This window comes from Acartia tonsa, chromosome 7, assembly GCF_053477335.1.
Source record: "Acartia tonsa isolate MP-2025a chromosome 7, ASM5347733v1, whole genome shotgun sequence".
Taxonomy (NCBI): Eukaryota; Metazoa; Arthropoda; class Copepoda; order Calanoida; family Acartiidae; genus Acartia; species Acartia tonsa.
Genome location: NC_137266.1, coordinates 35,726,762 through 35,739,507, shown reverse-complemented (window position 1 = coordinate 35,739,507; position 12,746 = coordinate 35,726,762). Strand labels below are relative to the sequence as shown.

Here is a 12,746-nt window from a genome sequence, read left to right as displayed (position 1 = left end):
TCTAAACAAGGGGTTAATTTATTTCACATTATGGGTTGTATGTAGATTTTTTGTCTATTGTCTTATTCCTTAAAAACCCTGCATAGCTCTGCAACACGCTCAAATATTCAATTAAATGGGATGTTTGTTTGCATTGTGTAAAGAAACCATCGACAACCTTCTGCTTATTTTTTTAAAATTACTTTATAGTCCCTTCGGTTTAGTTATAACTTTACTAACACCTACTTAACCTAACCTAACCTAAAATATTCAACAATATTCGTTGTAAAATTCAATGGAGTTCTTATTTTGTCTGAAGAAGTTAGTTTGATTTGGGCCATTTTAGAGAGCTTAAGAGACAGAATAATAAATTAGAAGATGTTATATAAAAATTTGAACAAAAAAGATGATTAAACTCTTACACAGATCACATCAGTTTTATGTGCCGTTGGATTCACCCAAGGAAACATTTTTAATATCATTATATCAGACTATTTTTGAGAAGGGTACCTCGCTACTTAATAAAATAACATACTTTTTTTTAAAACTAAAATTGAAATTGAAGGGTCGACTTACTCCCCCAAACACTTCAATGTCTCTCTTTAGGTTGCAGCAGGCACTGCTGATAATGAAGCAAAAAATCGTCATACAATACATATGACCAATGGTATATCAGTACATATTTTAGTTGACCAATAGCAGGCCAGTATGACGCCTTTTTTATAGGCACTATAGGCTGATTCGCTGATAATACCCAAAAGCTGCACAGCATATTTCGGCTGCGGCTGCCTACCCATTATTTAAAGTACAACTGAAAATATACAAAATTCAAATCCAATCAATCTGTAATCGTATTTAAACCTGTGAGAAAATTTCCCAAAGTATTGCTACTTAAAATACAAAATACTCTTAAATACAGAATATCTTAAATTGTAAGTCGAGATAATTCCAAACCACCCCAAGTCGTATAAATAAAATATCTCACTCGTTGGCTTAAAAAAATAATTCTTAAATGGATAATTCCAACAATGTCTAAACTTGAACCCTCAATTATAAACAATGGAAAGGGTTATTTAGTTTATTATCATTGGGAATATCCAAAATTTATCAGCTTTTATCTTAACCCTTTAGTAGCTAAGATCCCTATTTTGAAATCCTATTATTCGTGGTGGAAGGGGGGAGTGTGTAATTGGCGGTATTTACAAAAAGATGGAACTTTACCCAAAACATGATTAATGATATTGATTTAATATTATTTGCTGTGTGAAATTCAGATTACAAAGTTCAACTATAAAGTAAACCTTCCTTTTGGCCTCACATGTTCTCAATGTGTTATGCAGGTATGGATTATGTTTGTCTGTCCGCCTGTCTGTTCGTCTGTCTGTCCGTATGTCTGTCTTTCTGTCCGTCTGTCTGTACATCTGTCTGTATGTCCGTCAGGCTGGCTTTCCGTCTGTATGCCTGTCTTTCCGTCTGTATGTCCGTCCGGCTGGATTTTCGTCTGTATGTCCGTCAGTCTGGCTTTCCGTCTGAATGCCTGTCTGCATGTCTTTCCGTCTGTATGTCCAACCGGCTGGATTTCCGTCTGTATGTCAGTCAGTCTGGCTTTCCGTCTGTATGTCAGTCAGTAACGCAATGGGGAAAATAAGATTTTCTTTGCTCTATTTAATCAAGATAGAACACTGATTTTTTTGGACAATACTCTTACTAAAGAGTATATAACTTATCAGGTCTATTGACAATCCATCAGTCATACTACAAAAAGCATATGCATTTAATATGCATAGGTTTCGTGATTTTGTTTATCTAACTATATATTTAGTGGACCTATTATACTGAAAACACCTGGTATATACTAAAACATAGTAATATTTTTGTGTATCTAACTATGAATAATATTTAGTGGACCTATTATACTGGAAACACCTGGGGTTTGTGTGCCAATGGAACTGAGGGCATGGGTTGTGGAGCTCAGGAAATGTTTAGGTATCCATTTTCATACTTTTCTTGCTGTATCCCCATATAAAAGTTACAGGATATCTGTTTGTTACTTGCTGTCTGTACAAAAGAATCTAGCAAAGCACTGAACCGATACGGTTCTCGTTACAATATAGCTTTTCACAGGTCCTGGGAAGGTTTATATATAACTAATTTGGGGGAGGGGTACCACCACCCTAACTAGAGAAATTGCCACTAAAAAAGAATCCTCCATAACAAGCACTTTGTTTAAAAATTTTAAGATTTGTCGGTCTTATTTGATAGAACTAGTTAAATTTGCATTTAATCACATTTTTTTCTCTTTTGTTTAATTTTTAAAAGTCTATTCTTAAAATAAGTTTTTTTTATGATTTTAAGAGTTTAACAAAGCTTTTGTATAAGTTACCTGTAACAGTTTGTGTTTTTAAAATATATTTTTTCTTTTTTAACTTTCTCCCTGTTATTAGATCCATTATTCCTCCAGTTTCATTATATCCTTTATACGTAATTTTATTTGCTCCCATTTGAAATAGACGGCTAAAATTTGTAGTGAAGATTCCCACTGCTGGTCATGATACATGAAACTGATATATTTTTATTTATGAATGTTTCTTGAATTTATTTTAATTCAATTTTATTTTGTATTCTGAACTGGTTCAATAGCAATTTCTTATTCTTTGCTACTTATGAATACTGTCATACTTTTTTTCTTTTCTTATTAAAACAAGGAAAGTAACATCCATAAATTGCAAACCATAAAAAAATAACGTATTAAAAATGGAGATGCTGTCTAAAATGGTGCAAAAAATAGGGACAAATTTCAAATTGTTTTGGCGTGTGACGTCATACCCCCATCTCTTTTCTAGTTTTCTAGGGGGTTTCTTTCCTCCTTCCCTTTTCTTTCCCCTCACTTGTGACGTAAATAAACAGCCCCGTCAAATCAATTTGAAATTTGTCCCCATTTTTTTGCACCATTTTAGACAGCATCAAAATGGACATTGACAAGTTAGATAGCAGATGTTAAGTTGACATTAGAAAGAAAAGACAATTATAGAAAAATCAATAAAATCACGAAACCTTTACAGAAAAAAGAATTTTCGTCTTTGAAGTATGAAGGACAGTCAGACGGACGGACCAGTGTATAGACTCGATGTGCACAGACTATAGGAATCTTCGCTGAAAATTTTAGCTGTCTATCTTAAATAGCAGCTGAGAAAATCAATTTCCCGCAATGTGCTAAAGGCTGACTGACGGACGGATGAACTGACAGACAAAGTAAATTACAGAATAAGATAAAAGGACTCTCTTTCTATTTAACAATGGCGGATATTTATAAAAATAACGAGAATGATGTCATAACGTTCTCTTTTCTCTCTTTTCAATAGATAATTAAATTTGGAAAGTTATCAAGAGAATTAAAAGAGAAACCCTTACATAGTAGCAGGGGCGTCCAAGCTTTTTATTTTGGGGGGGTAAAATTTTTTTAAGGGGGGGTTAAATGGCGCGCGAAGCGCGCCGCAAATTTTTTTTACCCCCCCCAAAATTTTTACCCCGGGGGTAAAATTTGCTTGGGGGGGGTAATTACCCCCCTGAAATCTGTTGGCAGGGGTAAAATTTGTTACTCCCCCAAAATTTACCCCCGGGGTAAAATTTTTGGGGGGGTAATTTAAATTTTATCAAAAATTTTGTATTAAAAATGCGCGCGAAGCGCGCAAAATTTTTTTTTGTTAGAGATTTTCTATTTTGGGGAGGGTATTTACCCCCCCAAAATTGTTTGGGGGGGGTAAATACCCCCTCCTAAATGGTTGGGGGTATGCATAGTATTTTTATCATTTTCAAAAAAAGGACACACTGGAAATTTTTTATAAAATTAAAAGAAAATTGTGTACATAGTTTCCTCATCCTATCTCAATATTTACTACTAGCTAAAAAAGCTTACAACTTCCATTCAATATAATGATAAATAAAATTACCCTTCTATAGATAAAATTATTGTTGAAGGGTATACCTAGTAATCAAGATTTAATAAAAAAGTCCCTAAAGTTTACAAAAAATTAAAATATAATACCTAGTGTCCTCCTAAATTTAAGAAAACTTGTAAATTTCCTTTGCAAAGAAAAGAACAAAAAAAAATATTTAATGCTGATTTCAGGCGAATATATAATTAGAAGTTGATTCTTGGTGCTTTCCCTAAAATTAATTATTGACCACAGAACCCCCTCCCCCTTTTTTTAAATAGAGAAAAATATGGGGGGGGGGGGTCGTAGAGGGAAACAAAAATTAAAGAAAAAAAAGAGACGTTGTTTGTTTTCTATGCCCTATGTAACTTTCAATAATAATGTTTTGAAAAACAAATATTTTTACGAGAAAAAATCCATCTCCACCAAAAAAAATAAAAATGAGAGGGGTGGTGTTCTGAGGTCGCTAGGCAGCGTTGAGGGAAACCACCTGTTTTCCTAATAATAGACAAAGAAAGTTAGTTAGGTAGGCATTTGTAATAAGGTAGCTTTAGGATAGGTATACCTAAATTTGAACTCTATGTTTAGTATAGAGATATATGTATGTAGTTAACAATTGAACATCATACATTTATCCAAGAATCTAAAGGGATAAGACAATGGCCGTTAACTTTATTCACATCCCCAATGATTATACACACTAGAGGTTGAAACGTTTAGACACTCAACTGAATGAACAAATAAATCATCAAAATTCAATAAAATTCCCAAAAATTTGTTAAGACAACGAATAAGAAAAGAATAGATAGCCAAATGCCCCTAACTGCATCTATCTATCTTTTTAATAATTTATCTATTTATCTAACAATCTGTCTGTCAATAAATCCACCTATTTATCTAAATATCTACATCATTGTTTGTCCTTAATCTAACTTTCTTTCTATCTATTATACCTATCTATCTTCTATGTGCCTTATTATCTATCCATCTATCTATCTATCTATCTAGGAATTGTGCTGATGTCCAGATATTTTCTGTGGTTGGTGCCTTCCCCCCCAACGCCCTGACCAACCCCCTCCCCAGCTCAATGATGTATGTCAAGTCTAAGGTAAAAATTACTTTTTCGGCGTTTCCCTCAAAGTTCCTAGTCGAGCACAGAAAGGTACCCATTAGGCCAGATTAGGTTAGGCCATAATGGGTACCGGGTAGCCCCGCAGGGTTAGAGCACCTAGGGTTATGGCTACCCACAGAAGTTGTGAATAGTGAAGCAAACAACCATCCCCCCACCCTTTAATTTTCCAAAGGAAATGTAGTGGGGGTATCAGTGCAAAGTGCTTTATTGGAAAGCAACAAATAACTTTTTCATTTCAATAGAGATGTACCTTATTGTCCTTGTAATCACCATTTTAACGCAATCAGTAGATAGATAGCTTTATGATGTAAATTTTAGATATTACCTTAAATTATGAGATATGTTTTCCTTAGAAACAGAGATTATAACATAGATGACAACATGAATAAATAGCGATGCACTAAAATCATGGTGAATATTTCGTAAAGGTAATTTAAAGGGCACATGTGAAAAAAAAACCTTAAAAAAAGATTGATAAACCCTAATTTTCATGACGTCACATGGATGATTTTTTAGACACTTTGTAAAGGTTTGGACATGTTCATAAATCAAGCTGAAATTTATGGGGGGGGGGGATCAGACAGAAATATAGATAACCAAAACCATTGGTTTAAGGAATCTTTACAAAAAAAAATTAGCCGTCTATCTTGAATAGCAGTCACAAAGTCAAATTTTCTGCATAGCATTACAGACTAACAGACGGACAGGCAGACAAAGTTAATAATAGAGTAGCTATGCAACTCAAAAACTCAAATGAAAAGATTACTTAGAAAATATTTTTTAATATTTAAAGAAACAGAATATTAAATCAAAATCTGTCGGTAATTAGGTTATTTACAGGATATTTGAATATGTCGACTTACTAACGTTTTTAAAAGCGAGGCTTTTCTATAATTAGGGTTGGTCCGTACGTCCGTAATGATTAGCCATTTTCATTAAATTAGGCAAGTTAGAATTTTCCTTTCGATTTTAAAATTTACATAGTGATCTCTGTAGTAGTTAGGTACGATTTAGAAAGTGTAGCAATTCTATAATCGTCACCAGAATGTCCGTACGTCAATTTTGCACATGTTGATATTTAACTTTTTTAGCGTCAAATTTCTTATGCATTTTAATTATCAGATTGATCTGAATTTTGTAATACTGATTCCTAGGACAAAATGTACAATGTTATAAGCGAAGCAACTATATAATCAAGTCCTAAAAATGTTAGTATGTCCTTAATCATTTTATTGCATGTTAGCAGTTTTGCAACAAATTTACTTACAATTTTGTTTCGAATTTTAAACATTTGCATTCTGATTATTCAGTTGTAACACTCTATAAGTGTTAATGTTCGTTTGTCCTACCGTTTCAAAGCTTTGCTTTTATGGATGTTGTCATCAATGTTTATATTGGATTACACAGATATTTATTACATGGTGCTTTATCGTTTAGGAATCAGTAAAAAAAAGTCATTAGGAAACACGTAAAAAATGAATGTATAAAATGTATAGTTTCCACTATTTTTACAGGAATCATCATGTAAAGTTTGGTGATTTTAAAACTTGACAATTAGAACTCTCTCCGTTACGGACAGAATGGCTGAAACTAAATATAGAAAAGCTTCGGTGGAAAAGTTTATACATAAAAAACAACAATTAAAGTGTTGGTTTCCCCAAATGACTTTAGAGGTTTTTAAAAAAGAAAATAAGTTTGATTTTGTGTAGTGGCAGAATAGTTTTACATATTGGGATAGTCTCAAATCTAAAGATACTTACTAATTAGCCTATAACCATCCCAGGGTCTATACAAAGTTGGTCTAGTGGTTAACGAGACCGTAACAGACAAAAACCTTACTACTTTATATAATATCCATAGACACAGTGTTTCGCCCGTTTAGGGCTCATCAGTATGGCTCAATTCAGTACTAATGTGTTTTCAAATTTTATATTTCTACGGTTATTCACTTACTCGTTGTTTTTTTTGTTTATTTCAGCGAAATTAATCAATTTACAAAGTGGAAAAATTTTTATGGTTTCCCTCACATAATAGTTCTTAAATAAAAATCTTTCATTAAGTTATGAAATATTAATGGACATCAAACCAAGCAACCCTCCCCCCATCAATTATTTTTCAAATAAAATCAGTTGTTGGATACAACTGGGTGTTACTTACCCGCGACTGTGACATCCGCTCGTCCTTGGGGAGGTGATGGGATCGAATCTCGGATCAACGTCGCATTAAAACTAAAGACGTTGAAAATAGGAACTACTGCTGCTGTGTCATATGCGCGACAGTAATAATTAGAGAGGGGGCGGAATACCTTAGCCCAAAATAGGCACAACTCGTTACCATACACAGATAGGATTTCAAGACAAAGTTCATGCAATTAAAGATTTGGTTGTCAATTGAATTGATTGTTACCTCACTTAATACCCTTGCCGATCCATCTCTAGAAATATATGTATATGGATTTCCCTAGATTTTAGATGAATCCTGTTAACGCTTAAATTCTATATCCTTAAAATAATACCAACACATAAGTACAATATTTTGGACGCTCCTCCTCTTACCATCCCCTTTAGACGTATTTTTATGACGTCACTCATGATACTTTCTTTTTTTTAATTATTGACATTTTATTTTATCATTCAGGATAATGGAGCTTTGGAACCTTTGGTTGTAACTGCCAGAGTTTGTAAGGCTACAGATAAATTTAGAGGTAATCTATCTATCTGTCCGTCTGTCCATCTGTCTGTAATGGAGCTTTGGAACCACGTTGGTTGTAACTGCCAGAGTTTGTAAGGCTACAGATAAATTTAGAGGTAATCTATCTATCTGTCCGTCTGTCTATCTGGCTGTCTGTCTGTCTGTAATGGAGCTTTGGAACCACGTTGGTTGTAACTGCCAGAGTTTGTAAGGCTACAGATAAATTTAGAGGTAATCTATCTATCTGTCCGTCTGTCTATCTGTCTGCCTGTCTGTCTGTCTTTAATGGAGCTTTGAAACCTTTGGTTGTAACTGCCAGAGTTTGTAAGGCTACAGATAAATTTAGAGGTAATCTATCTATCTGGCCGTCTGTCTATCTGTCTGTCTGTCTGTCTGTCTGTCTTTAATGGAGCTTTGAAACCTTTGGTTGTAACTGCCAGAGTTTGTAAGGCTACAGATAAGTTTAGAGGTAATTATTCTATCTTTCTTTCTCTCTGTATGTATGTCTGTCTGTCTCAGTGTCTATCTGTCTGTCTGACTATCTGTCTGTTTGTCTTTCTGTCTGTTTGTCTTTCTGTTTGTCTGTCTGTTTGTCTTTCTGTTTGTCTGTCAGTTTGTATGTCTGTTTGTCTGTCTGTTTTTCTGTCTATTTGTCAGTTTGTCTGTCTATCTGTCTGTTTTTCTATTTATCTGTCTGTTTTTCTGTCTATCTGTCAGTTTGTCTGTCTATCAGTCTGTTTTTCTATTTATCTGCCTGTTTTTCTGTCTATCTGTCAGTTTGTCTGTCTTTATATCTGTTTGTCTACAAAGATAAATTTAGAGGTAGTCTATCTATCTGTCTGTCTGTCTATCTATCTATATATCTATATGAATTTCTGTGTGTCTGTCTGTCTGAATCTTTGACTGTCTGTCTATCTATCTCTCTATCTGTCTGTTAAATTAAAGAATTGTGTTGATTTACCTAATCTAACCTATTTATCCAGGTGTTCCTGGCATGGATGACAGATGCCAGAGAAGCTGTTTGTCCTACCCTCCTGTTTGTCCAGAGGTAAATGCTATTCTATAATTAGGCAGGAATCTTAAGGGATAAAACATCAATGATAAAGCTCCAACAGTGACAAATAAAAATTCTCCTTCTATTCATTTATATTATTGGTTGTAAATTTAAGATACTTTTTGTTTGAACAAACTAATTAAGACTTCAGTACCCAAACTTTTTAGGTCATTGAATGTTCAAAAACCATTGGGCACCAGTGTAATTTACATTCCAATATCTTCCTTGTTTGGAACTAACCAATCGAAATTCAAGAAAGTACCCAATGTTTTAAGCTAACAAAGAAGAAAATTTGAGTTATAAAACTTTGGGTACCAGTGTAGGGATGTTAGGTTTAGTATATTTATTTTAATTTATTGTAGGAAGAATGTTACTGCCTGTCCCATTGTGAAGCTGTTGGCAGGCTTGCTGACCAAGAAGGCACTGACGTATACTGTCATAGGTAAACTTGTAGAATAGCGGTGCTGCGATTCAGAATTCAATTTTTTACATAATTGTACATGCGAGTATGGAGTTAGTGGCTCCGCCACTATTATCTAGGGGCTCTATATTCGAAGATTGAAAAAAATATTTTGGATTTAAAGACTGAAATCTTAAATAAGATAGCGTAATGCCACTCTTAGATGTATGTGTAGCTTCCCTGAATTAAAGAACTAATAAGTTTCAGAAGTCTTAAGCTTTAGACAAAGTAACTATACTTTTTTATAAGTTGGTTTATTTATTAAATGCTTATAGAACTATGGTTATCGGTATAATTTAAATTCCAATATATCCCCCCCCCCCCTTCTTGATTATTATATAAATGTATAATTTCAGGAATTGTTTGAGATATCCCCCTAACTGTCCCGAGGACCTGTGCAAATGTTATCCTGCTGACAGCCCCGCAAGGGTAAGTTAAAGAAGCTTTTTATAGTGCCTATTTTTTTATAGGCACTATAAAGAGCTTATCAGTTAAAAACATAATTTTAGCCAACAGGATGAAACATCAATAAATAGCGAAACATAAAGAACCATGGAGGGACAAGCGGACAAAGTGAGTTACAGAGAATATGTTCAGTTGTCTTTAAAAAGTAGATAATTAACGGGAAAAAAGGAAAATATTTAAAAAATCAAGGAACCTTTACAACTGAACATATAAAAATGTTTTACCACACTGATAGTCTGAAGGATAAAGTAAGTTGTATGCTGAATGTTTTTTGGTATGGAGTATCCTTCCAAAAAAAAATCTATCAAAAATATTCAGATGAGAATATCATATTGTCCAAAATAGCATTACAGACTTACTGACGGACAAACAGAGAAGATTTAATTATAGAGTAGCTTTGCCACTGATAATTACGCGAATTTGAAAGTACGCGAAAGTATTGAACACTGCTAATTTGAACAAACCAACCAAAATTAAAAGAACGCAAAATTTTTGAGCAAATGAAGGAGAGACCATGTTTATAAAACTTTGGGTACCTGTATGATTTACAGTCAAATGTCGCCTCCCTCACTGTAAAATACAGACAGACAGAAACACACACACACTCAATTACTTAATTAGAAGAACCCTTAACCTTCTCTCCTATTGAAGTTTTTCCAAATGATTGAAGTTGCAAATCAAATTAGAGTGATGACGGTAACATTCAGTGTCCTATTTTCTACAGTAGTAAAAATTTAGTTTTTTCGGTTTTACGAATATTTTATACAGGTACTGTTTCCTAATATATAAAGTAGTAAGGTTTTTTGTATGAAGCTAAAAATCTCTGAAAATACTGGTTATTCTTTCCATTTAAGCTTTATAAATGTCTTTGGCTTGGTTTTAGGCTATTTTCTTTAAACTCAACCGCCCTTCCCGAGATGCTAGATCCGAAGTAACTAGTATTTAAGATTTATATAAACAAATGTTAATTTAACTATCAAAAGCAGTAATCAAAATTGAGTAGTGTACATTTTTGGAATATTGAGTTCCTGTCACCGAAATTGTATACTGGTATTTTGAATCCAAGCTACTCTATAACTCACTCTTTCCATCTATGCATCCCAACGGATAAAGAAACAGGAAAATTTTAATATTCCTATTTTCAAGAGATTTATAAAGATACTGGTCCCTTAACACCTAGCCTCTAGGGGAGGATAGAAGAGTTCAAAAAAATAGTCTCAAACCACATTAAAACATATATAAAGCTTACCTGTAAAGTGCAACAAATTCGGATCAGCATTTACAAAAACACTTTAAACTAGAATCTGCACCCATAGAGTATTCCGTAAAATAACCAGAAAAAAAACTCATTGCTTTATAAAGTAGGATAGATGTAGTTATTCTTGTTAGATTCTTTGTCTCATTGAAATATTTGCTCTAAATATCTGATCACGTGTTTTACTTATTGTCAGGGATCTACAGAGATAAGACAATAGCAGATAAATTTATGTACTGTACATCCTCAATAATGATACACAAAATCACACCTTCATTTCTAGTCCTTATAATAATATTATTTCAGGGGAGTCCAGTTATACCTGTGAATTATTCACCCCGACTGATCCTTCCAGGTCTGCTGGTGCCTGGACCTGTTATCCTACAGTAGATCCATAGGAACAAATCATCCGGAATATTTATTTATTACATCTTCTTGTAGACAATTTTCCGTGTAGAGTAAAATTATAGGATTGATTCCAGATTTTTGGCCCAGGCAAACAAACAGGGGTTGATTTTACTATTTTATTTAAAATTCATGGAAAATTCTTTAGTCGATACGATGCAATAATTTTTGATTTATAAGTATGCCTCCGAACAGATTTTTAACTAGTTGAATCAGATTCGGAGCTATTCTGAAAAAAAACTTATATAGTTTTCCATTGTTTTTTTGACATAAATTGTTTTGTTATTGTTTTATTTTAACTTAAAAATATCATTATTCTCAATATTTTGTTATTAATTTTTAGAGCAAAGCGTTTCTATAATTAGGTAGGTCCTTCGTTCCGTCCATAACGGTTAGTTCTTTACGTTAATTTAGCCTTGTTAAAATTGTCCTATCGATTTCAAACTTTGTAAGATGATTCCTATAACAGTTGAGTACGATTAGGGAAGTGTAGCAGCTCTATAATCTCTACCAGAAAGTCCGTACGTACATTTAAACCTTTTTAAGTTGAGTTTAACCTTTTTAACAACAATTTTTATGTTTTGTTTGTCCTTTTTATTTGGTTTTTGGAATACTGATTCTTATTACATCAAGGTATAATGTTATAAGCGAAGCATCTCTATTGCACTTTCAAATCTACAACATGTCTAAGACTAGTACAGAAATAAAATATAAAAGATACTTTAAGCTCAATATCGACATAAGGAGCAGTTAGCCTGAAAACAAACAATACAAATCTTGTAAAAATTGCAATTGTAAAAAAAAATTCAGTAATAAAGTTTCTATCCATATTTTACAGCAATATTCATAAAATATGTGCGTTATAGTCTCAGACCGCATAATAACTAAAGACGTTAAGATAAAGTTAATAGGCGCGGTAAGAGTAAAAGGTAACTTAATAAAAGTACCAAAAGATTTCAAGATTTTTATAAAACTTTGATGATCTTTGTAGTGCCTATAAAAATGACGTCATACAATACAAATGACCAATGATAGGCCAATACATAGACTAAATTGCCAATAGTAGGTCAGTATACACTTTTTTTATTGAGCAATGGTAGGCCAGTATGACGTCATTTGAACTATTAAAAGCTTCTAAAACTTTGGGCATCCATATAATATTATTTCCAATGCCCCCCCCCCCCCTCCTCCTTCACTTTCATTTACTTATTGGTATTTTTTTCTGGAATACGGAAACTCCTAATAGTATTCCATCTAATATATCTGACGTGATACAGTCGAATCTCTAAATATTTAAAAACCTTAAGGGATAAGACAATGGCCGATAAATTAAGAAAATTACCCCTTATTACGGATAAAAAATAAGATAC

At 33.3% G+C, this 12,746-nt stretch overlaps 1 protein-coding gene across 1 annotated transcript; it reads left to right on the top strand.

Annotated features, from left to right (window-relative positions):
* The first annotated feature begins 409 nt into the window (after positions 1–409).
* LOC145323672 (uncharacterized) lies at positions 410–11,692 on the top strand. Its single transcript, XM_080166115.1, has 9 exons — positions 410–442; positions 1,254–1,319; positions 1,883–1,965; positions 4,923–5,022; positions 7,684–7,750; positions 8,721–8,785; positions 9,154–9,233; positions 9,608–9,680; positions 11,278–11,692. Exons 2-9 carry the CDS (start codon positions 1,314–1,316, stop codon positions 11,359–11,361), a joined length of 558 nt encoding a protein of 185 aa, XP_080022241.1. The 5' UTR covers positions 410–442; positions 1,254–1,313; the 3' UTR covers positions 11,362–11,692.
* The last annotated feature ends 1,054 nt before the right edge of the window (positions 11,693–12,746 follow it).

Excerpts from the sequence above, each read along its gene's own strand:
- LOC145323672 (XM_080166115.1), top strand. Across the intron at positions 1,966-4,922 it reads GGAGCTCAGGAAATGTTTAG|GAATTGTGCTGATGTCCAGA; the intron begins GTATCCATTTTC and ends CTATCTATCTAG. Across the intron at positions 5,023-7,683 it reads TGATGTATGTCAAGTCTAAG|GATAATGGAGCTTTGGAACC; the intron begins GTAAAAATTACT and ends TTTATCATTCAG.